Source organism: Pezoporus wallicus, unplaced genomic scaffold (assembly GCF_028554395.1).
Source record: "Pezoporus wallicus isolate ANWC-B61680 ecotype Strahan unplaced genomic scaffold, APGP_CSIRO_Pwel_v1 contig_2025, whole genome shotgun sequence".
Lineage (NCBI taxonomy): Eukaryota > Metazoa > Chordata > Aves > Psittaciformes > Psittacidae > Pezoporus > Pezoporus wallicus.
Genome location: NW_026640253.1, coordinates 703146 through 728464, shown reverse-complemented (window position 1 = coordinate 728464; position 25319 = coordinate 703146). Strand labels below are relative to the sequence as shown.

The following is a 25319-nucleotide window of genomic DNA, read 5'->3' as shown; positions in this document are numbered from 1 at the left end:
ACCGTTGCCATGTCAATAGATGCTGTGGCTTCATCCATGATGAAGATGCTTGTCTTCCGCACAAAAGCCCTTGCTAGGCAGAACAGCTGTCTTTGCCCCTGGCTGAAGTTTTCACCCCCTTCTGTGACTATAGCATCTGGAAATGATATAACAAAACCAGTATTTAGGTGCTCCAGGTGTCAGAGGGTCAGATCAGAGTAGAGCATATGCTTGGAAAATAATGTCTCACTTTCAGCATAAAGATTCTCAAAGTAACATATTCTAGGTCTGTAGCTCCTGGTGGCCCCATTTTACTTGTTTATTTCCATTGCTCAGAAGAACTAGTACTGTCTCACTACTATTTCTGTCTCACTATATTCTTTATATCTATTAGACATCAAAGTAACTACGGATGTTTAGGAGTGAGTTTTTCTGGAACATGTGCAGTTTAGGTTACTGCATCCCCTGTCAAAGTAACATTCATAATTTCTTTACCTAAAGATTGTATAACTTGCCATTTTTAAGGTTTTTCTTTGTTTATGTCTTTGTGTGTGTTTTGGGGTGTTGGTTGGATTGTTTCATGGCCGAATGATTCACACCTTTAAGCTTTAAAAATCTTCCTCCCTGGATATGACTTGGAAAATAGAAAAGAACATATTCTAGGTAACACCTGACTTGTTGATACCTTATTTGAATTCACAAGAACCAATGCTTCATGATGAAGACATACTGAAATAAAGTAATAATTTTATCATTTATTTGAATAGAACCAGGATTCTGCCCCACAGGTGCAGCTGGTAGGGGAGTTAGATGGATATAACACCTCTGCCTGCAGGCAAGCACTTCCTGTCACCTTCTGAAAACCTAAAAAGCTTTTTCTTCAGCAACTACCTTTTTAATACGTAGAAAATGTGAAACAGGAATGTTGTGCACACTGGAAGTAATTTTCTCAAGAAGAAAGTCTTATTACCTAGACCCCCAGGTAGCGCTTTCACCACATGCTTGAGCTGTGCTATTTCCAATGCTTCCCACAGCATGCTGTCAGTGCACTTCTTCTCAGGGTCCAAGTTAAACCTGCAGTTATGTGTAATTAAAGAGTATCAGTCAATATAAACTTCTACAATATGTTTCTTCTTTTAGGTCACTTAGAAATAAACCTGCAAACAATCAGAATCATGTGCTCAACATCTGGGGCTGATTCTGATTTATCATTGGTATAAATGCTCTGAGTTTTGTAGACTCGGTCAACATTTATAGCAATGTGATTAAGAACAAAATCTGACTCTCAGCTGAGAGGCATTTGAAAAACTTTCTGTTTTGCAGATCTCTTTATGGTTTTAGAATTTATTTTGTTCTGAATAAACTGAAAAAATTCTTATGTTTTACTAGAAAAACTTTAGGAGAGAAAAAAAGTTGTGAATATGATCAGTTCAAATTAACATTTTTTAACAAAGGCCAAATTTCTACCATCTCTCCTTTTAAATTCAGTGTCTCTGTTCTTTACTGCTACATAAATGCTAAACAGAACAATCAAGCTTCATACTGAAATATGAAATGCAAGTCTTCTGTACAACTGAACAAATTTTGGACTTATGAATAGATGAATGCTATTGTAGCTTGCTGTGGCCCAGAAATGATAGCAACAAATGAGAATCTCCTGTCATTGTATAGAATGATAGTCAGAAATAAAAGATTCAATGATGTGTAACAGTTTATTTGTATGTTTTATTCCTGCTGTATGTGCTGTGAGTGACCAATGCTGGCCTAAATAATTTTAATAGGTTAATTAATAAAACAAAGGCATACAGTCACATGACATGAATGAATCATGCTCTATTTCAGGCAAGTGCAGGAGATAATCATGAGATCTGTATTAGCATGGAATCAGCAAACTACAAAAGCCTGTATCATTTTTAGTGAACTATAATGACTAATACATAGAAACTGTAACTATAGGTGATGTAACTGTGCACTGAGGATTCTACTTTCCTTTCTAAGGTAAATGCCACAGACAGGGAAGGACATTTGCTGGAAACTGTGGAGCTTTTTGCCATTGTTTCTACTGCATCAACCTCTCAGGGAAGGAAGAAGAGAAGGGTTTTTGGTCTCACAGATGAAAGAATGGCTCAAAAAAGAAAGCAACACGGATAAGAGGTTCCAGGACAAAATACGCCAAGCATTCCCCATTACTTTGTATATTGCTTTACTGCTTTCTCTTTTTCTATGTTAATTTTTCAAGTCTACATTTTTTCTGAGAGTCTGCATCTCATATTTTAAGGCAGTCAAGTGAAAATAGATGTAAGAGTGTCCTGGTTTCAGCTGTAACAGTTACTTTTCTCCTTCCTAGTGGCTGGCGCAGTGCTGCGTTTCAGGAAGTGCTGGGTGGTTATAGGTATTTGCTCAGTGAGATAAACTGATTACTAGATCCTGGCAAAATAAATAGTGACTTTCTGGGATGACTTATGCCAACAGCGTGCTGACCAGGCTCAGGCACTGGAAAGGTACAGTGTGGCAGAGGTAGGTAAAAAGCAAAGACAGAGGGCAGTGGTCCTCCCTGCTGCAGCTGAGACAACAGGAATTGAACAGCTGGCTATCAGCAGCTCTGTAAAAGTCATTATGTTGTATAATTATAATATATAATAACATATAACTCTTACATGGTTTTTGTTGCTGGTGCTTAATGCTTACCGGATTGTTCCGCTGAATAAAATAGGATCTTGTAGAATGATTGACAGCCTGGATCTCAATGTCTGTAAGGGTAGCTTAGCGATATCTATATCATCAATGATAATCCTTCCTATTCAAAAGAAAATGGATAGTCTACTAGACTGTTTATCATGCCACATAGCTGCTGGCAAAGACACAGCTCACTTTCAGCTTGCAATACAGTACAGCAGGAACAGGCCTTGAATTGCATATCCCCTTATTCACTAGTGAAACACATTTTGGTTAAGCAGCAAGCACAGTTGTCTTGAGACTAAGCCCCAGCTAGGATGAATATGAAGCATACCTGTAATATTTTATGAAAGATTAGACACACTACTTATCTGCTTGACCACTATAAACATCTATCAAACAACAAGGTAAGATATTACTTCAATCAGGGACTAGTTACCAGGGGGAACTAATGTTTCAGAAAGCCAAATTACTATAGAGCACTTAGAAATTTTATCCCCAGGTACAACTGTCTGGTTATGCATAAGGGCCCTGTGGGTGATGTGGCTGGGAAACTGAGGCTAAAGTTTTTTGGGATGCACAGGAATGCTGTGTGGGGCACATGGACATGGCACACACAGTAGGAAATATGGCAGGAAATTCCAGGGCAGCAGATCAAACTGAAAGACAGGGAAGGACATTTGCAAACCAAACTGCAATCCCCAGTTGCTGAGTTTCCTGGGCCAGTGGCTCCTAATCTGAACCTTGTGTACAGATCCTTCTTGTACTTGGACTCCTTGCCTTTTTATGCTTTACTCCTACTGCTGTGGTTCAACAGCACCAAAGGCTGTCCTCTGTCACTCTTGGACTTTTGCTTCTGTCAAGTAGAATTTTCATTGATACAGCTTATGAATGGCACAGCTTCTAAGTGACAGATGATATTGTATTTAAGCAAGGCCAGAGAGTGTGTCCTGCAGATTCAAAAATCAGACTTGAAAGCTGCTGCTGTTAAAGAAAGCACTTCGGGGAGCTAAGCTTGAGCTATTCACAAAAGTGCAATCTTACCCTCAAAGGTGTCAACCATTCTGAAAAACGCTAGAGAGAAGGAGGATTTTCCACTGCCTGTTCGACCACAGATCCCAATCTGTGTGACACAAGAAGCAGATGAACATCAGGTAGAAGGAAATGGGTATCGATATCTGTATTCAACATGTAAGATGAGTGGGTGTAGCAGCTGTTCTTATCCACATGATCTTTATGTCCTAATAGTTCAGTTAAACTGAACTGGCTATAACAGAATCCCTAAGTTCACTCTTTGTCTTTAGAGATCTGAGCAGTTATAGATAAATTAAGGCCAGTCCTGTATACAGTGGCAATGATGGAAATAAATGCAAGGGAGTCACATGGGAATGATGGCAAGTAGGTCTAACAAAGTAAGGGGTCACTGTTGCTTCTTTTGGCACTATGTACTGACAGAAGGGCACTGGGATACTGGGAAGTGGTGTGTCGTTCTAACTTCGCACTCTGATGTATGCCAACCCCCAGACTCCTTTCCAGTACACTGTATTCTTTCAGAAAAAAAAATAAATCCGTAATTCAGTCATCAAAACATACTCTGGTATGGTGGTTTTTTCAACTCTGATTTCTACTGTGCTGATTTCTACTATGTGCTAATCTAAAGAGCTTCTTGGAATCACTGCAGTTTTTAACCTTTTGTCCTGGAGAGATGTGGGCATTAACATGCTTCAGCACTGGTTTTAAGTTGCTGTCGTATCGGACACTGAGGTTCTGGATTTGGATCTCCCCTCTGTCTGGCCAGTTCTGAGGAATCTGTGAGGCAGCTGTAACCAGGAGTACAGGGAAAAAAAATAAAAAATTCAACCCTCTTGTAATAAATTAATCACTTCATTAAGTGATTTACTATGTTTTTCATGGTAATATACTGCAAATCATTAAAATTTCAGCAAGCTTTTTCTGCATGCTGCACAAAACTGCACTTACAAAGGAGCCCTTCGTAATTTTCAGCTTCTGTTTTGAGCAGGCCATTGATTCTTTTCACTGCACCCAGCTGGATCTCCATGTCAGCCAGGTTACGAACCATCCAATTCAGGTAGTTAGACACCTGATGTAAAGCAAATACACTGCTAAATACTAGTTTTTTAGTAGTTTGCATCATTTGACCAGCATGCAGTTTATATTCCTTTGCAGTAACACTTGTTCAGCCTTAATAAACTGAAGTTGTGAATAAACCGAATGGTGCACATGAACAGGCTCACAACAATGACTAAAGGCTAAATTTCCTAACTGCAGTGCACAGATACTTTGGTAGTACAGCAATTTGAACTATACTAACAGAAAAGAGGAAGAGAAACAGTAAATGCAAGTGAAAAGACAGCATCTTGGTAACTTCAAGTTTGGCAGTCTAGACTAGTATACCTGAGCATGCTCACGATGAACTGAAAAAATATTCTTCCAATGCAAGACAATATAAAAATATAATGCAACTTGACCATGTTTTGTTGACATATTTGAACTAACACTTAAGTTAATATTTTATCTAAAAAAAGAAAGCATACTCTTAAATATGTCAACCATTGCACGTGAACTGAAGTTGAGACATGGTTTCAGTGATGTTACAGTACCCACTATAGATATACAGACACCTTAAATCTTCCTGTTCATCTTTGTGCCCTGAATTGCAAAAAAAAAATATTTGGGAAAGACAGAAAAGGTCCTGAGATTCTTACCATAAGAGCATAGGTTAGTCCCAAGCCTACAAGTCCTGAAGAGAGCTTATTATACAGGCAACTGGTAATAGAAGTGACAGCTGCTATAAGTACCACACATGCTCCAATGTACTCCTGAAGGAATATGAATAAGCTCCATCACTTTAAGTCTAAAATGATTAAACCATTCTCATAACTTTGCATACCAAATAACAAAGCCATCGCACAATTTGGAATATGAGCAGAAAACACCACATAACTCCATATAGACCCTGCCCAGGAGCCCGTTCTTGTTGCCTTTAGCATGGCTGTGCTTTTCAGAAATGCTGATACAACTACTTCTGTGCAGAAGGAGTGAACCAACATTCCTTATCTTCTGGAGGAGTCAACAGAGATATCTTAGGCATGGAATGGAGCTAGCTGAAACTATGCAGTTATTATTACCTGGGATAGGAGGGAAATGCTCCTGTGGTCCTGTCTCTGAGCAGATCCTGTCTGTGGCTGGTGATGAACTGCTGGGAGGCACTGTTGTTGCTGCTGAATGGCTACCATCCATATTTGTTCAAACAAGCTGTTCTTGCACAGCACGTATCTATTGGTTTGATTGTGTCCACCCATGATGGATTTAATTTTATTTACTTTAAATCATTAGTGATCTAACTTCCCACAGACAAGTCTGAGTAAAATTATGTTAACAGACTATAAAACGAACTCTGTAGGAAGGAAACTGTCACTCCTATATGTTTTCACTGTTTAGGGACTTCAGACAGTTTAGGGCTGAACATACAAAAGGGTAATAACATTTTATCTAGCTCATACTCAATATCTGGATTTAAGAAGCAAAAGGCACCAGCTAAAATTGAGTCCAAAATGGAGGCATAAAGTGTGACACGAAACATGACTTAGCACATGTGAAAGGAGCCCATGTTACCACAACAGCAGTACCTGTATCTAACAAAGCCTGATATAAATACCGCCATCCACAACATGGAAGTCCTTGATTTGCTTCTTAGGGAATTATTTTTAATAAATAATTTCTCAGGCCACTTTACTGAGAAATCTCAGGAAACAGACACCTGAATATCTTCGGTATTCTCTAGATGACCCATAAGAAGGCACAGACTTGTCTATGTCCTGCTCATTAGGAGCCTCCAAGATGTTGAAATGCTCTGGGGGAGCCATAAGGTAAAGGCCTGCTGACACTGACTAACCCAGTCCTACAAAGGCATCCTGGCTGGCAGCACAGCTTGACCCACTCTGATCACTCCTGACACACAAGAGAAGCCAATGTGACCTATAAAATCTATTCTTGTCTTGGAGAAACAGCTGCAGGCTATGGGGAAAATTCAGACTCTGTTCAGTTTCCAGGATGGGCTGGGCACGTGCTCATTACAGATAGAGATATGAATATAAAGAGTGAAGGTATAGCTCTGAAACCCAGATAAGGCTCCGTAAGTGCTGGATGTCTCATCAGATTACTTGGAATGAAGTAAAATAACCTTGTGTATGCACAAAAATAATGTACTTGCCATGCGGACTTCCAGCCAGCGATTGGCAGCTGTAAGGAAAAGGGAAGCGATGTTGTTGGAATCTGTGTATTCAAGAAGCTTTTGTCGAAATTTGGCTTCATACCTAAAAAATAAAAATAAGAGAAGAAAAACGAGGGTATGAGGAAAGCAGAAAAAAGGAAAGAGGAGAGAGAAGAGAAGACATAGCAGAGATGGGAGAAAAGGAGGAAAAAGGAAAGAGGAAAGAGTAGAGGAGGATGAGAGGAAGACGAGGAAAAAGGCTTCAGATACTGAAAAAAGAAAAGTAAATTTTAATTTCTGGGGCTGTATGTTTATGGGCAGTTTGACAGAGAGTCTCAATCATCCTGTTAATAGTTCAGAGCGACATCATCTGTAGATTTTTGTTAGACCCATGCAAATTCTATTTGTACTGTATCTTCAGGAGTAAACAGATGTTATTGCATTGATGAAACTCTATGTGGGACTTCTGGATCACACTGGACATTTAGGAAATGTATTTTATTACATGGCAATTGTGAGAGAGAAATCTGAAACAAAAAATTAAAACATACATGACAGATATCATACAAGCATGCACATGCTGCAGAATGCACTTTATTTTCCACTTCATCATATAAACTCAGGTTTTAGTATTTATATTACTGTAATGCCTAGAAATAGTAACAATTTATAAACTGCAAATATCTCCAGTCATACTGGACATATGTCCTTATCTTAAACAAAAGGAACACTTTGAAAAACAGAAGTCCAAGCTCATGGTCAGTAATAGACTGCAGAGGATTGTGTTCTGTCATCCCCTCTGCCAATGAATTAGCCACAAACTACAACTGATGGCAAAGTAGGTCTGTTTACAGTTTATTATAGTGAATCTGCACCCACTCGTCAGAATAGCTGCATCAATGACTTCTACCTTGAACTGAACAGATACGGAAAGTGATTCCCTGCTCCACCTATTTAGACTGAGGTCTTGTTAAGTATGCAAGTCAGCCCTTTTACCTGGGCATATTTATTTGCATAGGTGTAAATTACTGCAATGCTAATAATAAAATGTATCCACAATTTTGTCTAATAATACAGAAGTCTGGCACAAAAGCCAGAAGGGAACTAACAGAAGAGGCTCGAAGGCTTGAAAATCTATTGTAAGTACCCAAAGCTTGTCTTTTTTTTCTCCTTATTACATTAGCAAGTTTAACAAACTTGCTAATTCCCCTTTCTAAAACTTTAGCTTATTATGGCTGCAACAAACACTACTTATTTATAAACTCAGCTCTCCTTATGCTGATATGAGAAAGATATGACAATGTTGTAAGTATGAAGTACACAGCTCAGAGAAGCTTTCAAATCTGTTCACTGCAAAGTTTCTTAATCCTTCTTTTGAGTACAATAAAATAAAGTTATGTCTTTACATGAACCATTTATGCTTTTGAGGAAAAGAAGTAAGTGCCACTTTGTGGAAGTAATTTAGCTGTTCAAAACTTACCCATGTGCCAAGCCATAGCAGACATGTCTGTTGTGTGCAATGGAGAATGGCCTGGGCTGGCTGCTAGTGTATTGTATTGGTGTGTTTGCATAGCCTAGAATGGTTATTCCTGAAAGCAAGCATTAGTGTCACACAGTGTCAGAGCTGGTGAGCCCTGCCTCTCTTCAGGTCTATTCCCCTTAGTGCCCTGCCATACAGAGATGGCTGTACTGCTTCTGGAACCAATTCTATCACATTTAGCTTTCATATCTCCATACCATGAGGTACTATGTGATATAGATATGCCTTAGAAGATGAGAGGTACGCATCATAAGTCAGTTGTGCATATGCACATGGAATGAGGATACAGAAAAAGTTACCACTGTTGGTGGGGTACTGCAGAAGGAGCAGAATTTCTCTTCAGACAGTGTCCCCAGATTACCAGGCCTCTCAGACCAGACATTGCAGAAGCCCTCACATTTACATTTTTGATTATTTAGCACCAACACTCTCTGAAGTGCCAGATAGCAAGCTACAAATCAGGCCAGGGCATCTGCTGAAGGTGTATTTATAGCTGCAGCAGTAGCTGTCTTTCTGATCTCCCCCTGGATTTTTTGTGTATTTCTTTCCTTATGCATTCAGAGCTAGTGCAGGACAGAGAGCTACCAAGGGCAAAGACGCTCCAGGAACAACTGGCACCTCCTAACTTATTGACTGGATTCCTGAATTAGTGTTATTTTTAGGGATGCTCAAGCTAGCAAGTCTAAACTCCACTTCTGCTAATATGTTAGGCAGCTGAAAAGCTACACAGACCTAAAAATAGCTAGGTTACCAGCTGATGCAGGAGCCTGGCAGGCAGATGGAATACAGAACTCACTGCACGCATGTGGCTGTTTGGGTCAGAAACACATCAGTTACTGCAGGATTTTAAAAAAAGGAGGCACCAAATGCAATTCTTTGACAGAGGAATTCATTTCCAGGTGACAGGAAGAATCAAGAGAGAATGCTCAAAAAGACTAAAAATATTAGCTAAATGGCATTGAATATTATTTATTGCATCAACACCAGAAAATGTACAGCCATAATACTCTAAAGATCCTCTTGAAGTAGTAGAATATAGGAGTAAATGAGAAAAGCAACAATGAGAAATTGATTTTCCTTAAAACTGAACATAGACACAGCTACAAACTAGAGAACACTGCTGGCACTTAAATTAAATATCCAGTAACAGTAATTAATAATGGAAAATACTATGCTGTCCTACCACCCTTTGACCTTCAGTCAAAAAGAACCAAACTCTTAAACTTGTTGTGCTTTCATTGAGCCATTTATATCCTATTTAGAATAGCTTATGGACAAGTTTATTTTGTGCATAACTTCTATTCTAAAATTAAATTTATAGTTTATGAGGAATAAGCACTACCGTTTCAAAGACAGAATGGTAACAGTAATAATTAACTGACAAAACGTGTAGACATCTAGATGAGAAGGGTGTGAAAGACAGTTGACCGCATTTGAGTTGACTGGGAAAAGACCAGAATAGCACTTGTGCGGGGAAAGCAGCTCAGTGGTAGTTTCACTGATACCTCTACTAGTATCGGTGTGACTGCTTTTTGTGTAACACAGAAACATGACCCAGGCATGTCATCAGGTATTCCTGGGCTGCTCTCCTGTGAGCTTATAAGGATGGAAACATGAATCAAAACAGGTGACAAAAGACTTTGTTTCCAGGTTGTGTGTTTTCAGAATCGGTATGAACAATCACATTTTTAGCTAGCAACCTGTACTATTTCACCCTCTGAAGTCACTAGCATGCAGTTTATCTTATCTGGACATCAGCTCATACACAAATTACTGTGCCGTAACAAGTCAGTGCATATTAGTTGTTCCATGGAAACTGTCAAAGCGCACAGTCTGCCACACCACATGCTGTGGTAATGGCAAGCTAATTTAGCTTCTTAAATCACGTTTGCCCACAAGTGTTTTTTCAGGCTGCATGCAAGTCTGTGGACAGTTACCGTGAGCAGCTGACATACATTAACTTGTTTTTCAATAGTAACTCCTTCACATGCAAAATGCTTAAAAAGTTCTTCAGTGTTTTGGAGTCCCCCCCTGACCAGTGTTTCAGGGACACTGGATTTTTCAGGTGATCCAAATAACAATAACTTACAACTGCACAATTGCCGAACGGAACCATAGATAGATATTCAAAAGCAATATAATGTATGTTTCTCAAAATACTATACCTGAAGGCTCGGATGGTGGTAAGACCTTCAACAGTCTCTGAAAAATGGGAGAGTAATGGTAGCTGAGTGCTGTCATCCAGCTGTTGCAGGTCCCTGGAGAGGATTACAAAAGGGATTTTGTAAAAAGTCAGTTCTGTCGTGCACTTATTCTCTTGAAACAGATCCAGGGAGTGAAAGGGAATATCATCACATTAATTATATACCTAAGGTTTAGATAGATTGCAAAGCAGTGCTGCATATCTCTGAGCAGGGAATGAAGACCCCAGGAAGATTCTTCTTTTACCATTTGAATACAAATAGTGCTGGAGTAGTCTTCTCATTCACGGCTTTCCCTTATTTCTCCTATATTCCTTTTTCTTATACTCAAATTTTTTATTCATTTAAACACCATTCTGACTCTATGCTGAACATAATTTTAACGGGATAATGCAAATAAGAGCTCGGGTTAAGCTGAAGGCAAAATACAACTTCCTCTCTTTCCATTTCATCCCCAAACAACAGCTCAATCTCTCACTGAGCTAACAGTATAACTCATACACTCAGGAGACTAAATGTGAACGTGCACTCATCATTAGGTTGTGCTTCTCGATTTCATGTTCCGTCACCAAATCAGTGGAAACACACGTGGGGTGAAATTCTGTTTAGTCTCAGTTCCTTCCAGCAGGAAGTAGATTGGCTGTGAACTCCCCCTCAGTCCATGCATACATAAAGGGGACAAATGCAGCATTGCCACAAATGCTTCTTGAGTGCCACCAGGGGGGAAGCTGTATGACCTTAGAAGGAGAGAAATCACAAATATGGCTAAAGTTTTTCAACTTGTAAAAACTAAAAGGTACTCAAACCAAGAGAGGATGCTCATGCATGTTGTATTCCTAATGGGCAGCAGTACCACCACGGTTATGCTGCATTCTCCAGCCTCTCCCTGGCTTTATGGATTTACACTTCAATTTGGGTAGGCAGAAATCAGTTTTCTTGTTCTGTCCCCACATTATCTTGGTTGTGCCCAGTATGCATCTCTTGGGGAAGACAGAATCTAGTTGGTTTGTGTCCTGCAGACTCTAAGAAACTTTGATCACGGACAGAGACTCTGCTCTTGCCTCTTAGAAGTTCTGCTCCAGAGCTGCAGACAAAGGCACTTACAAAATGACACATTTTCACTATAGTAGATTTGGCTTACTTGCAGAGAGGGCCCATGCTTTTGCAGGACCAAATTTAAACATGAAGTTCCCTAGCATTGCAATTCCACAATGGAATCATGCATTGCAGAAGATGTATCTGTTTCCAGAATGATACTGGTTTATGCTCTTACCGTGATGCGACTCTGAAGTACTTCTGGATGAAGTAACACATGATTGCAAGGGGAACCAGGGCAATGAGAAACATTGGCGTGACATATGAGATGACAGCAAGAGCAGATACACACAGCAAAGTGGAACGACTCAAGCACTCCAGGGTAGCTGGAATGTGCTGCATAAAGAAGAATAAGCACACAGAATCTTCCATAGTATATCAAGTTTTAAACAGCAATATTTCACTTTCCTTTCTCCCACTTATACAATGAAAACAATTTAGATGGTTTGAAGCACTAAGTATACAGGTCTGCTTTTGAATTGACTGCTGGGTTTTGGAAGTTCTGAAGGGATTTCTGTGGGGATGCTTCACATGCCTGCACTGTGGACCACAATCCTCATGTCAGCGGATTACAGATAGGATGCAACAGACAATTTTAGTGTCTGCACCATGAACTGGCAGTGCTGCCTGGTGTAAACACTGATAATTTGAATTTCAGTCATTTCTTCTTTGGGCAGCAGTATTTTTTTTTTTTTTCTCATTGCATTTGTTCATATGTGTCAAGTGAATGTGTTTACCCACTTTTAAAAAAAAGTACATCCTCTTAATTTGGGGATATCGCTATTGATCTAATTTCACCTTCCTTTTCTATACAGAGCATCTTAATCAAATAAATGGGTTTTCAACGTGCTTTTAAGATGAGGAATTCATTCTGAACGTAGAAAATCATGATGCCAACTGATGTAGTAGTCAAAATTATACATAATCAACAAACTTCATCTAAATGGGTCTATAATAAATGAAAAATCCCATCTTTCAGAAAGGAAAAGATAGGATAACTTCAGAGCTTGAATATATTTATTCAGTACCTGATCAATGGTATTGCAGTCAGCTGAAAATCTGTTCAATATACTTCCCAGAGGTGTTGTTTCAAAAAACCTAAAACAAGACAAGGAATGGGAAAGATCACCATACCAATACTAGAATATTTTTGTTTTCTTTTCTTCCCACACCCCCATACCCCCTGCTCCTTAAGCTGGGCACTATATCACAGACAAGTTTCTCATTTTTCCTGGTAACCATGGCTTTCCAATGAATGGCAGTCTTGAATGTAACCCAAGAGCAGCAACCCTACTCAGCTCCCTCTACCGCCTAAGCTATGCAAATCACAATTACATTTAAAAATATCCTTTTATATTGTAATTTGAGGCCTTTTCAATGCATGAAAAATGCAAACGCAGTTGAATTGCAAAGGCTTGCATTTTTTTCTGGGAGTAGAAATGCATAACTAACAACTTGGAATTTTATATTAAAAGATGTTTACATATGTAAAATGCAAACTTCATTATTGCTACGCTGTTGTTAACTGTTCCACAGCCCATGTTGAACCTGAAGTCTACTTCTATCCCAAAACAAGGTTTAAAAAAAACATCTGAGGTTTTACCATGTATATTATTTCTCCACGATTTCTAGGTCAAATACAGTTAGCTTAAAAATAAGAAGGTATTTTTCCTAATGTTCAGTAACAGCTACAGGTTTGAATCAAGCTACAACTTTACTTTCATGCATTAGAAAGAAAACTTGTGCAGGACAACAAAGGCCTTTATTGGTGTCTGTGTATCCCAATGGACTCTAATGATGCCTGCGATGAAACTCTTCTAAGCTCATTATCTTTCATAGCTTGCACCATTTCTGCTTGACAGTAAATATTTCCAGTTCTTAAGATTATGATCCATGCAATGAATGAACTGTCCACATATTGATCAATAATTGTAATTTCTCCCTAATTAAAAAATGCAAAGAGAAGAAACATGCAAGGAAGTAAATCCCTGAAGTCACAGTCAGGCAGGAGAAGCATCTCACTAGTGTCTAGGAACTTGAGCAGCCTGGGAAACACTGTCAGAAATTGTTCAGTACCTTGATACCTCGTGATTTTTAATGATGTGTGAAAAAAAGTGATTCATAGGCACTTCTGAATAAAAACTGTGCTTAGAAGACTGCCTCGACATAAGGAACACAAAAGAACTACATTATAATTTGTATTACAGTCAGGAATACCTCATTGGAGCCAAAATAATTTTATTTAGTAAAGAAGAGTGTAGCTTTTTGGTGACTTTCAAGCCAGTCCACTCCACTGCTATTGATGTGACAAGACATAATACAATCCCAAGACAGCAGAGAATGCTGAAAACTTTTGAATATGGAGAATGGTTGAAATCCTAAAAAACAAAGAAAGAGTAACAAAATGATTTGCTGTAAATTATGTTTTAACGAAAATGCAAACACATAAATGCAAGACTGAAAAATGTAAGGGATAAATTCTTTATTCTTCTTGAATTAAATCGCCAATGATTTTCAACCATTTTATTATTATTTATTATCCTGCAGGGAGAGGAGCATTTGCATGAAAATAAAAAATTCTTCAGAAATCTAAAATTACAAAATACTACTAAAAGCTCTGAAAAGATACATTTGATAATTTCATCTGAAGGAAAAAATAAATCTTTAAAACATTATTATGGCTCTGTTGTTTTGGTCTATTTCTTAATAAGAACAAATAGATAAGTTTTTTATTTTGAAATTCTAATTTAATATCAAACCCCAGCATCAGTAAAGCATCTTTTGATGTTTTGACTCCAGTAAAGTCATACATGCATCTCCCAAACATTAATGTAAATTATTTATAGGCATTAAATCCCAATAAAGAAAACAATCCCAGCTCTAGCAAAATCCCTTCACTACTGCTTGATACATATAGAGTACCCTGCTACGTAACACTGTGCATTTCATGCATAAAATCACATAAAAATCAACTGAAAAAGCATTTTCATAATAAAAATAGTTTCCCCTATGTTACAAAGCCTGAAATTCCCCTATGTTATAAAATCAGAAAGCCCTACTTACAGTGACAATATAACAGTACAGGAAAAAGAAAAAAGAACTATGATACCAAAATCACTTTGGAGACAAGGTTTAGGCATATCAGGTAGATGATGAAAATACAATAAATCTAGCAGAAGGAGAATAACGCACAAACCTGAACTGTGAGGCTTATTGCATTGTGCACCCGAAAATGCGTTAACCTTCAAGATAGGCTGGAGTGGCTCTATTACTAAAAATATAGCACACTGCATACAAATCTTAGAGCAGAGATTGACAGTGGGAGATCACCACCACAGTTAAATCATAAGAGGAAGGTGAATGAGGCATTGCGTACCTCACAGTGGGAGCAGTTTTTCAGCTCTATCTCTGGCTTCCCAGAAATGGCATCTGAGGTCCAGTGTGCCAGGCAGTAGTCGATGGCCACCATTACTGTGTGCTTGAGCAGCTGGGACAGAACCAGCAGTGGCAGAAGGAGGATGCCTGCGGTGCTGAGGTACTTGCCACAGGCTCTCCAGGGCATCTTTGCTCTCTGGTGCAGCACTGAAGACAGGTTGTCTTCATCATCACTTTCTGTTACCTCTTCTGCAAAGTGCAAGAAAATAGTACAGCCACAATGACTTACTTGTAGACACCTTTCATAGGGGCTGGGAAGTAGCAGCTGCAAAACAGGGCTTACCACATAAGATAAAGAGTAGCTTTAAGGTGGAATTACCTGTACAGGCATGCACATATTAATCTATTATAGTAGTAATGCATGCTAAAAAGATTGCACTTGGTGATCAGTGTCTTCAGCCATGTTTTTGCAATTCAGAAGTACTAGCTTGATAAAAATAAATTGCAATTTTTTCCTGTGTAAACCCTGAAACAAGCGTGCTTAGCTGTTGACAGGTTTGAAGCTCACCCAGCATAAGTTACTCAGTATTATCTGTCATTATCAAATTATGTTCAAGTGTAATAAAAATATTTCAAAAGCTTAGAGGAAGCTATGACTTCTGAATTCTTGAAATCACTGTAGTCCAGAGGTAATACAAATGGAAACAGCGCTCTTATCAATTGTGACCAATCTGAAAAATTATTATTCTCTTGACAGTTTGAATTACATTAATTCATGCTAATAAAATTTAACTGTGAAACAGTGATGTAGTGGCACTGGGCTCAAAGGGTGCCCTTTTACCTTCATCCTCTTCATCATCTTTCAGCAGAGCTTCACGGGAGTACATAGTCCTCCGGAGATTTGTTCTTTCCAAAACAGTTTTTGTCTCAATAATAGTCTCCTAAAAAACGGACAGTTCATGTATTTTCAACCAAAGAATTAATAAGAAAAATTACCAGCTATGACAAAATTTGTTTCTAAACAGAGCATCAGTGAAAAATAAAAGTGAGAATCTTAGAGCAGGCAGTTTTAAGTGATGGATTTGCTATCTGTGGATAAACCCAGACGACATAAATTAGGTCTCCGACATTAATTTGAGGTTGTCAATCCCAACCCTTTTGCATCTAGGACATATATCCCTGAATTAATAAGAACTAAGATTCATATCTCATTCTTCCTGTGCTACAGTGTTAAAGACAAAATGTGTTAAGCTTGATATAGGCACATCTGAAAAACTTAAACCAAATGCAATGAGTAAATTCAGGCATATTTTAGAAGCAGTTTTCACTATTGCACACTACCAGTATTTTTCCTAAAGTGGTCCAATTTAATATTCCTTAGATCACAGTATCACACAGTATGCTAGAGATTGGAAGGGACCTCGAAAGATCATCTAGTCCAATCCCCCTGCCGGAGCAGGAACACCTAGATAATGTTACACAGGAATGTGTCCAGGCGGGTTTTGAATGTCTCCAGGGAAGGAGACTCCACAACCTCCCTGGGCAGCCTGTTCCAGTGTTCCGTCACCCTCATTGAGAAGAAGTTTCTTCTCAAGTTTAAGTGGAACCTCTTGTGTTCCAGTTTGTACCCATTACCCCTTGTCCTATCATTGTTTGCCACTGAGTAGAGCCTGGCTCCATCCTTCGTGACACTCCCCCTTTATATATTTATAGACACTAATAAGGTCACCCTTCAGTCTCCTCCAAACTATAGAGACCCAGCTCCCTCAGTCTTTCCTCATAAGGGAGATGCTCCACTCCTTTAATCATCTTTGTTCGCAGTCCACCTCACTACCTGATCATCCAGTCCACACTTCCTCAATTTAGCTGTGAGGATGCTGTGGGAGACTGTGTCAAATGCTTTGCTGAAGTCAAGGTAGACCACATCCACCGCTCTGCCATCATCCATCCACCATGTTATTTCCTCATAAAAGGCTAAGAGATTGGTCAAACATGATTTCCCCTTGGTGAAGCCACGTTGACTGCCCCTCATAACCCTCTTTGCTTTAAGATGATAATATTTTGATAGGGCTTCCTATCAAGAATGGATCAGAGGCAACAGTTTCAAGAAAATATGAGATGTCCAGATGAAGGCATTTCTCTTAATAGATAAATAATAATAATTGTAATCATAACACTATGCTCATACTAAGTCAGAAATCACACAGAGCATATGGCAATCCTTGCTAATGCTTTCAACCTACAGGGAAAAAAAAAAAAAAAAAAAAGCCTAATTTTTTGAAAATTCTGATTGCCCATCAAAAACCTTCTCCAGCTCTTGGTCCTGTCGATTCATTAATGTCTTCCAGTGTTCAAAGAGCTCAGTCTCCGACTTCTGAATGTCCTTGAGTGTTCCTTCTCTCTGGATGGTACCATCTTTCATTGCAATTATCTAAGAAGTTGGAAACAGAAGTGGTGAGATGAATGGCTGTGTATCTCTATTTATTTTAAAGTTATGTTACTGCGCCTGGACAGAATTTTATCTTTACTAAAATAAAGAATATTTCTGACAGTAAATTTGTCTTCTAAAAAGACAGTGGCGTAATCACTTGACTCAAGTCGAAAAGTTCCTTTTACTCAAGATCCTGCAAAATCAGAAACATCCTGCACTTCATGCTTTCAGAAAGGAAGGCTGCTTTTAAGGAAGAAGGAAGATTGAGGTCCCCATCAGTAGACAGGAGAGTGCATTATTCTTCCTAAATACTAGTCATTAACAAGATTTTAGAGTTCTCTTACCTCCTAAAAGAAAAAGGCTATTAGCAACATACTCTGCAGCATGCTTTGCCCTCATTCAGGCAATTAGATGTGAGCATGCTGGCTCCACTATCTGTTTGATCTAATGGACCTGATAAGGAAAAGCTAGGGAATTTGAATCTCTAAAGCTTTTAACAGCATGAACAGTGGACACAGTCTGGAATAAAAACAAACTATAAATGCAAGACAAAGTCTGAAGAGCTGGTTTCCAGGTTTATATCAGTGTAACTATATTATAGACACAGTGTAACTACCTTCACTTTACATCTGACAAGCAGAATTGGAAAATGAGGCATGTGGGTTGTAAATCCACATGACATCATCAGAAAATAGTTAATGCAGTGTTTACTTTTCTCTCTTCCTGGAAACTTAGAACTTTACATGGGCAGGGGGTGGGGGAAATAATCTATCCCACTTATTGCAAAGGATTTACACCAGAAGAAGGGAAAAAATAAAGCAAACAAGGATCTTGCTGTTGTCAGTTTATTCAGGAAACTTCTAAGTGGGCTGGATTTGAATTCTTCTCAGAGTTTTGCTACGAAGATTTAGGAGGCCCATCACATATACTTTTATTTTAAATTCCAAAATAAAATAAAATAAAAATTCCTGCTGCAATCCATTGGGTAAGACTTGCTAAAGCTTAATAAGAGCTGTGCTTAGGGGGAAAAATACATTATTTCTTAATAAATATTTTTAATTACAAACTTAATTAATACAAATATTCCTATCCTACAGGCTGTTTGGAACAGTATATTTCATGAAACATTACTGAAACCCAATTAGAAGGCAATAAAAATAATTCTCATAGACATCTCATGAAGCACAAACACCTAGCAATGGGTCTGACATTCATAAATGACATTCATAAATTATACTGATACAAGGCCATAGATGTGCATATTTAAAAAAAAAAAGGAAACGTATAGTATTGAAGAAGAGGACGCCAAGATGGACTTTATAGGGAGAGGAAGAAGAGGGGCAGAAAACTCCTGTATCCTGAAAGACAACTGGAAAACCAGAACTGTGTTGAGAACAGTGGCAATTTGTAAAGGTGTACAACTGAGGGACAAGGTCATAGTAGACACAATAAGGGAGAAATGCTGCCCACCGAAAACACGACCAGAACAAGATTAATGTTTATCTGCAACTTTACAGCAAGCCAATATGAAGAAGAGGAAGCAGCTGAAATTATTGTTTCCTGAGACAGACTAACTGCTGCTATAGGCCGTGCGAGATGCAAATGAGAAAGAAGCCCTGCTAGGAGGCATAACTGCCGTCATCAATCAACATGGGCAAGAAGATTGAAGATGTTGCAGCTGGATAACTGCAGGAGAACTAGATGCAAGGCCAGTGTGAACCAATGAGACTCTTCCCCCCAGAAAAATTTCAAAAAAACAAACCTCCTTATCCTAAATGATTTGCCTCATCTTTGACAACTACAGTTGCAAACTGCTATAGAAAGCATACCTTTTTTTCTTTCTTTTTATTTTTTTTTCTGCAAACCAGAAGATCTAACAAAAGAAGCGTAACAAACCAATTTCTTAAAATTTTGCCAACATACAAAGGGTAAGGACATTCTTGGCAGTACCAACTCAAGGAAAGAGTTTCTTCCTTGTATTTCCATGTATCTCAATATCTATAAATACACTTTTCTCTGTGAAAGCACAGAAAATTCCTAGTAACAGCCCAAGCAGTGACAAATATGTTACTCAAATGTTTTGCTATTTTGAGGTTTAAAAAAGAGCTAAATTTTCCAATATAACTAATAGTTCGGATATTCAATATATTTTAAACGCAGCCTGTTTCAATGAGAATAGTATCAGGTGTATGAAAATCTGTCCTATTTAGGTGTTCTAAGATGGGAATCCCAAAATTATGGTACCCAGACTCACTGGCTAATTTTCAAATGATCTTTATTATGTCTCTTCTCATTAAATTAGTGCTTGGAGGAAAGATGAAGTGGAAGCTTTGTTTGTAGCAAGATATATTAGTGCCCCATTATTGCCTCCTCAGAAAAATCGAGAAGAGCTGCCTTACCCAGTCAGCATGGGGTAAGTACTGCAGCTTGTGTGTTACTAGCACGATGGTCCGCTTGTCTTCCCGTAGCATTTTCAGGATCCCTTCTTGCATGAGGTGGTCACTGAGGTGGATATCCAGTGCAGAAAATGGATCATCCTGCCACAAGGAAAAGAGATCAGCTTCTGGAGCTAGCACTCTAAAAAAGATTTATGGAAACTGGCAAATTTTTAATATCAGTAAAACCTGTTACATCAATACAGACAATCAAAAGGGGCCATCAGATCCAAATTGTTCTGGGGAATGGTTTTCTTTAACTACATAGCAACAAACCTTGAACTGTCTTTTTGCAGCAAGTGCTCAGACACAGGGTAACAGCAGCTATCTAAACACTGATTTCCTGAGGCTTTCACGAAACTGCTCAATAGACGTGTTTTGTAGCCTACATAACTGCAGTACACTGCTTCTGTTGGCCTCAAAACAATGCAGCAATATATGTCTGTGGCATATCTTACATAATTGCTCCAGGGGCAGTGAAAAAGAGCACATTTTTGTTTCGTACGTAATTGCCTTCTGATTTTCTTTTCTAACCTATAAATCAAAATCTATTAATGAAGAAACACAAAAGGAGAAATACTGATCATTTTGATGACTCTGCTCAGATGCTTGATTTATGACCTAGATTATTTTCTTGAAAATATGAATTATATGCAATTAATTTAGACATGAACTAATCTGTACCATCTTTTGAGGGACTTGTTTACCTAATCCTGCTTCTGTGGAGTTTCAAATCTATTATTTCTGCTTGCACAAGTGATACTGGCTGTAGAATTTACTTAATATTATTATTTCATACTATTATATTACACTTAAACCAGGATTTCTTAAAAATGAGATTATTTTTTCTTTTCTCTAGGTGTTTGCTGATAAAGTAGGGTTGAATTTGAATTAATTCTGCTTTGTGAGTGACGTCATTGCCACCAGTTAGATAGGAAGAGGTATAAGCAAAGAGGTGAGGGCTTTAAAAAATCCTCTTGAAAGTGTGTGCAACTGTTTGTGTACTGTGCTTACTGAGCCAGAAGGTATGTTGTCAGCTTTACTGCTGCAGTTTTCTGATCTGGTACAGACCTAAACATCATTCTGAGCCCTGAGTTAGTGCACAGCCATGTCATGTGCAATGCTGCACTGCTGGGCGCTGTAAATGTCCATGATGTTGCACTGTGGAGTCAGGTGAGGCTGGTGATAAAGGTGGCACTCACCATGTAAGATTATAATGATGCATTCATTACAAGACACCTGATAAAAAAATTGGTTCATGCTACAGCACTAGTCTGACATGCAACAAAGAAAATATCCTAATTACAGTGAAAATCTAAGTCCCAGACTTTTAGGGATGACTGCTAACGTGCATAACTTTTCTAATCCCATGTGACTCATGTTTCACTATCATAACAGCTGGATTCAAAGCTCCTTGGAAACTGAGTTTAAGAAGGAAGTCCTAAATTGGAAAGCCAGCAAGCTCCCTAATATTGACTGCATAAATGCATCTGTTTTGCTACCTAGTAAGTTTTCAGAGGCTGCTCTGACTCCTTTTTCCATAGAGCTTCTGTTGAAGTTAGGACAACAAGCAGTTCAGGGTGGAAAGATTTAATATGTTGCAGGAAGAAAACACCACAGACACAGGACAACGTTAATTTTAGGCCTGAGACAGCTTAGGAATTTCACGAATACACCTAAGTAAAGTATCAAAGATAAACACAAAGGTCAAAAAGAAATTTGAATAGACTAAGAGGGGAAGCATCAGCATTGCAATTTGTATCCTTATACCTATGTGTCTGTCAGCAGCATTTAAAAAATGCTTCTTACCTGAAGGCTAGCTAACAGCAGATATAAAATAAACAGTGTACATTTGGCTTAGCTCAGTGAAGCACAATAAAATACTCTAAATACTTGCATCTCATGATTCTATTTGGAGCATAAACATAATGGCACCTACTCACCAGGAACACAACATTTGTCTGCTGGTAAAGTGCTCTTGCCACACTGATGCGTTGGCGCTGCCCTCCAGACAGATTAATACCCTAGAAATAAGTAGGAGAAAAAACAATCAGACAGTTATAAAAAATATCAACTAAATATTCATATTCTGATTGGATTATCCACAGAAGACTTTCTGGACAAAGAAACTCAGAGGAATTTTTCATAAGTGTGGGCCTGCACTTCAGCTGAGAACACAGCACAGAAATTGTTAGAAAAGCCAGAGCACTCTGTCTGGAGCTGTACTCCATACATACCAGAGGGACAGGAAATGTTTAATGGTTTGTGATGACATAATGGTGTAGGTGGCATAGATATTCTGCACGCAGTTTAAACTTCTACTCAAAAGTTAGCCTTATGTGCCTGGCTGTGTTCTGTTTTTTCTTTTTTTCTTTACAATTATATAGATTATATATACCTGTCATATAGATCAGCTCCATTACTTTCTATAATCAGTAATTGCTAGCTGCTAGGTCAGACTATGCTGAGGTGAATACTACCTGGTTGCTATTGTACTTGTTCTCAGCCCTTACTCCCCTGCTACCACCCTGCTCTGAGTTACTTACCCTTCCTGTGATCCACCTGCAGTTTCACAAACATTAAGCTCTCATAAGCCACTACTGCTGCCAAGAGTCTACCCCACGTTCTCCCTCCCCATCACTTCCCTCCTCCTATCAAAAAAACATTTGTATGGCTACACAATGAATTGGGTTAGGAACTAGTCCATTTAAAATTAACATAGTAGCCAGTGTGGAGATCATAGGCATGGAAAAGTATCCTTCAATACATCCTTGTGTGGGGTGGTTTGTTGTGTTTTGGGGGTAGTGGGGTGTTGTTTGTTCATGACAGTGCCAGAATATGCCAGAGTAAATTGTTCACAAATCTGTGTTTCCTTTCTTGTCACTCCTTAATCTTTCCTGATGTGATAAAGCTTTGTTTGCTGTTGATTAAATGCCTGCCCTTCTTTAAATGAAGGGGTTCTAAAGACCTAGGAATTATTTATTTTTACGTTACTCATAAAGAAATCAAAAAATGCACTGTGAAGTCAGGATATTAGAGACAGTGGCCACAGAATTAGTCAAACATTCTGATAGCAGCACATTTAAATCATTTCATCTCAACAAATGACATGTTTACCAAGCAATGAGCTTTCAGACTAATGATCCAAATGTACACTTAACTAAAAGATCACCTTTGTTGCCAAATAACCAGTAAGATTTTAAAAACACAAGAAAATAATAAACCCCCCTGTATATATTTAAAACAAAAAGAGAAGCCTGTAGCTGTTTACTGACCCTTTCTCCAATTTGGGTTTGGTCTCCATGAGGGAGAATGTCAATATCAGGCTGGAGGGAACAAGCATCAATTACTGCCTTGTACCTGTGGAAACAAAAATGTAATGTAAAATCTACACAGATACTGCTAAAGAAGCACATTTCCTACCTGCAGAGGAACAAAACTTAACCAGCTGGAAAAATCACACAGTGGAAAACATGTTTGTTAGCCTCTAATTGTTCTAGATGGGATCTCTTTCAATCACTGATAAAACAAACAATATTTCAACCAAGAAATAGAATCTTAGGTCAACTTCCCAATTCAAAATACTTAATATTTAAAACCAGGCAAAACAAGCACAACTTCTTCCGTAGTATATAGAAATAGTTAACTTTTTGCATGTCCAGGGCCTTTGTTTCTTGTTTCAGTATCCGAGGATGACAGAAAAAAAAAAGTATGTAGGATGTGAATCACATAGCCAAGCACTTTCTTTGGTGGTGGTGGGGGAATGGAATACCAGCAATGAACTTTTAAATATTTTAGAATGTTTGGTGGGCATTTATACTGAATAAAAAGGCAGCTTGTTAATCCTTCATGATGTACCAAACACTAAAATTGTAATAAACAATATTCCCACTCCCAAACAGCTAATGTCCTTCTAACACAGTTAAACTAGCCAATTAGGTGTAAAAAGAGAATACTGCATGCTAAACAAACACGGTTCTTCAAAATGAAAACACTTCTACAGTTCAAATGAGACTGAACTCTGTCCCTTGTGTCCAGGAAAAAAAAAATGGTCAAAGGGGGACCACGCAGAATTCAAGGTCTTTTGCCATGTTCAGGCAGATGCAGTACTTTACTAGAGGGAGCTGGGGACCCACATGTGACCTGAGGCCTATGCAAGTCCATTACTTAGGGAAAAGGGGAGTAAAGCATGTAACAGTGCTGGAACCTGGTACCTCTGCTTGTTAAAAGGGCTTTCAAATGTGATATTCTCTTCCACCGTGGCATTGAGCAACCAAGGCTTCTGTGATGCATATGCTACTGAGCCTCTTTTCCTGGAAAAAAAAAAACAAACAATAGAAGAGAGTTCCCAGCTTACCAGTGCTGTAGGCATTTTTGGAAACCATTTGCGTCTAAAGGAAGAAACTCGTAGTAAGTCTTCAAAAAATGCTGCGTTTCATATATTTTCTTTAGGACAGCCAACAGCTCTCCCATCAAGGAAATACGCAAGATGTTAAAATTTCCACCAGAACACTGAAATTGTGCACCTAACTGAATTTCACTTTGCTCCCTCTTTTCCTGCTGTTAGGTGACATTTGGAGAGGTTAGCTCAGTAAGGCTGCCTCTTGAGCAGTGCAGATGGCAGGAAGAAAATTACCAAGAACTGAATCCCAGCTGTTTGGATAGACTAACAAAAGAATATGTAGCAGATCATGAGTTAGGCCACACACTTCAGGAGTGTATTTCTAAAAAAATATTTTTAAGGTGTTTAAAAAAATATAACAACTCCAAACTTGCACAAAGACAATCCCCCCCACCCCCAACACATTTGTTTTCTGCATTCTAAGATGAGAACTTCAGTTATAAAGTGAATGGGTAGCCATGGTTAGAATCTTTCTGTGTCTGTAAAGACAAGAAAAGAGAACACAGACAACACATATTTACTAAATTTTTCCCCCAGTGGAACTGCTCCCATAGTGCACCAGCAGAAGGGACAACTTGTGAGATATGGTAATAACAAGATCTTACCATGCATATTTTATTTCATGGGTATTATTATTATTAATTAAAAGTATCTGCCTACTAGTAAAATTGTAGTGCTTTTGATGGCTGTTGTGCACTAAAGACCTCAGCAGGGCAGAGCTGAGAGAACAGCAACATTTTTTATTAGAGCAACTGATACTGTCGGAAAACTCATTGACATGTCACTATTTCTCCAGAAAAGGGCCAAAAGAGGAAACATACACCTAAAAGCAGATCTGTTTTCTTTCCAGCTATATCAGCTAATCCAATAAAAAGATTGGGCGTCTCACCCAAACGTAGCCTTTGTCTGCTAGACAGCCATTACAGCAGTTGGACCTGAATGCAATTCAAA

At 38.5% G+C, this 25319-nt stretch overlaps 1 protein-coding gene and 1 long non-coding RNA gene across 3 annotated transcripts in view; one reads left to right on the top strand and one right to left on the bottom strand.

Annotated features, from left to right (window-relative positions):
* The window catches only part of LOC130603995 (uncharacterized), a 28707-nt gene extending 11051 nt beyond the window's left edge, over positions 1-17656 (top strand). For both annotated transcript variants that reach the window (XR_008973339.1, XR_008973340.1), the window contains exons 3-4: positions 15146-15260; positions 17449-17656. This is a non-coding gene — a long non-coding RNA (uncharacterized LOC130603995). The remainder of the gene's footprint in view (positions 1-15145; positions 15261-17448) is intronic.
* ABCC8 (ATP binding cassette subfamily C member 8) overlaps positions 1-25319 on the bottom strand; it is a 75922-nt gene that overhangs the window by 5043 nt on the left and 45560 nt on the right. Inside the window, exons 19-37 of the mRNA XM_057418183.1 lie at positions 24181-24279; positions 23242-23326; positions 21910-21990; positions 19931-20068; positions 17406-17531; positions 15942-16041; positions 15102-15349; positions 13943-14103; positions 12754-12823; positions 11904-12061; positions 10595-10687; positions 6890-6992; positions 5382-5495; positions 4636-4756; positions 4345-4475; positions 3700-3778; positions 2668-2776; positions 950-1053; positions 3-136 (exon numbers count right to left, since the gene is read on the bottom strand). Coding sequence (XP_057274166.1) covers positions 3-136; positions 950-1053; positions 2668-2776; positions 3700-3778; positions 4345-4475; positions 4636-4756; positions 5382-5495; positions 6890-6992; positions 10595-10687; positions 11904-12061; positions 12754-12823; positions 13943-14103; positions 15102-15349; positions 15942-16041; positions 17406-17531; positions 19931-20068; positions 21910-21990; positions 23242-23326; positions 24181-24279 — 2254 coding nt within the window. The remainder of the gene's footprint in view (positions 1-2; positions 137-949; positions 1054-2667; positions 2777-3699; positions 3779-4344; positions 4476-4635; positions 4757-5381; positions 5496-6889; positions 6993-10594; positions 10688-11903; positions 12062-12753; positions 12824-13942; positions 14104-15101; positions 15350-15941; positions 16042-17405; positions 17532-19930; positions 20069-21909; positions 21991-23241; positions 23327-24180; positions 24280-25319) is intronic.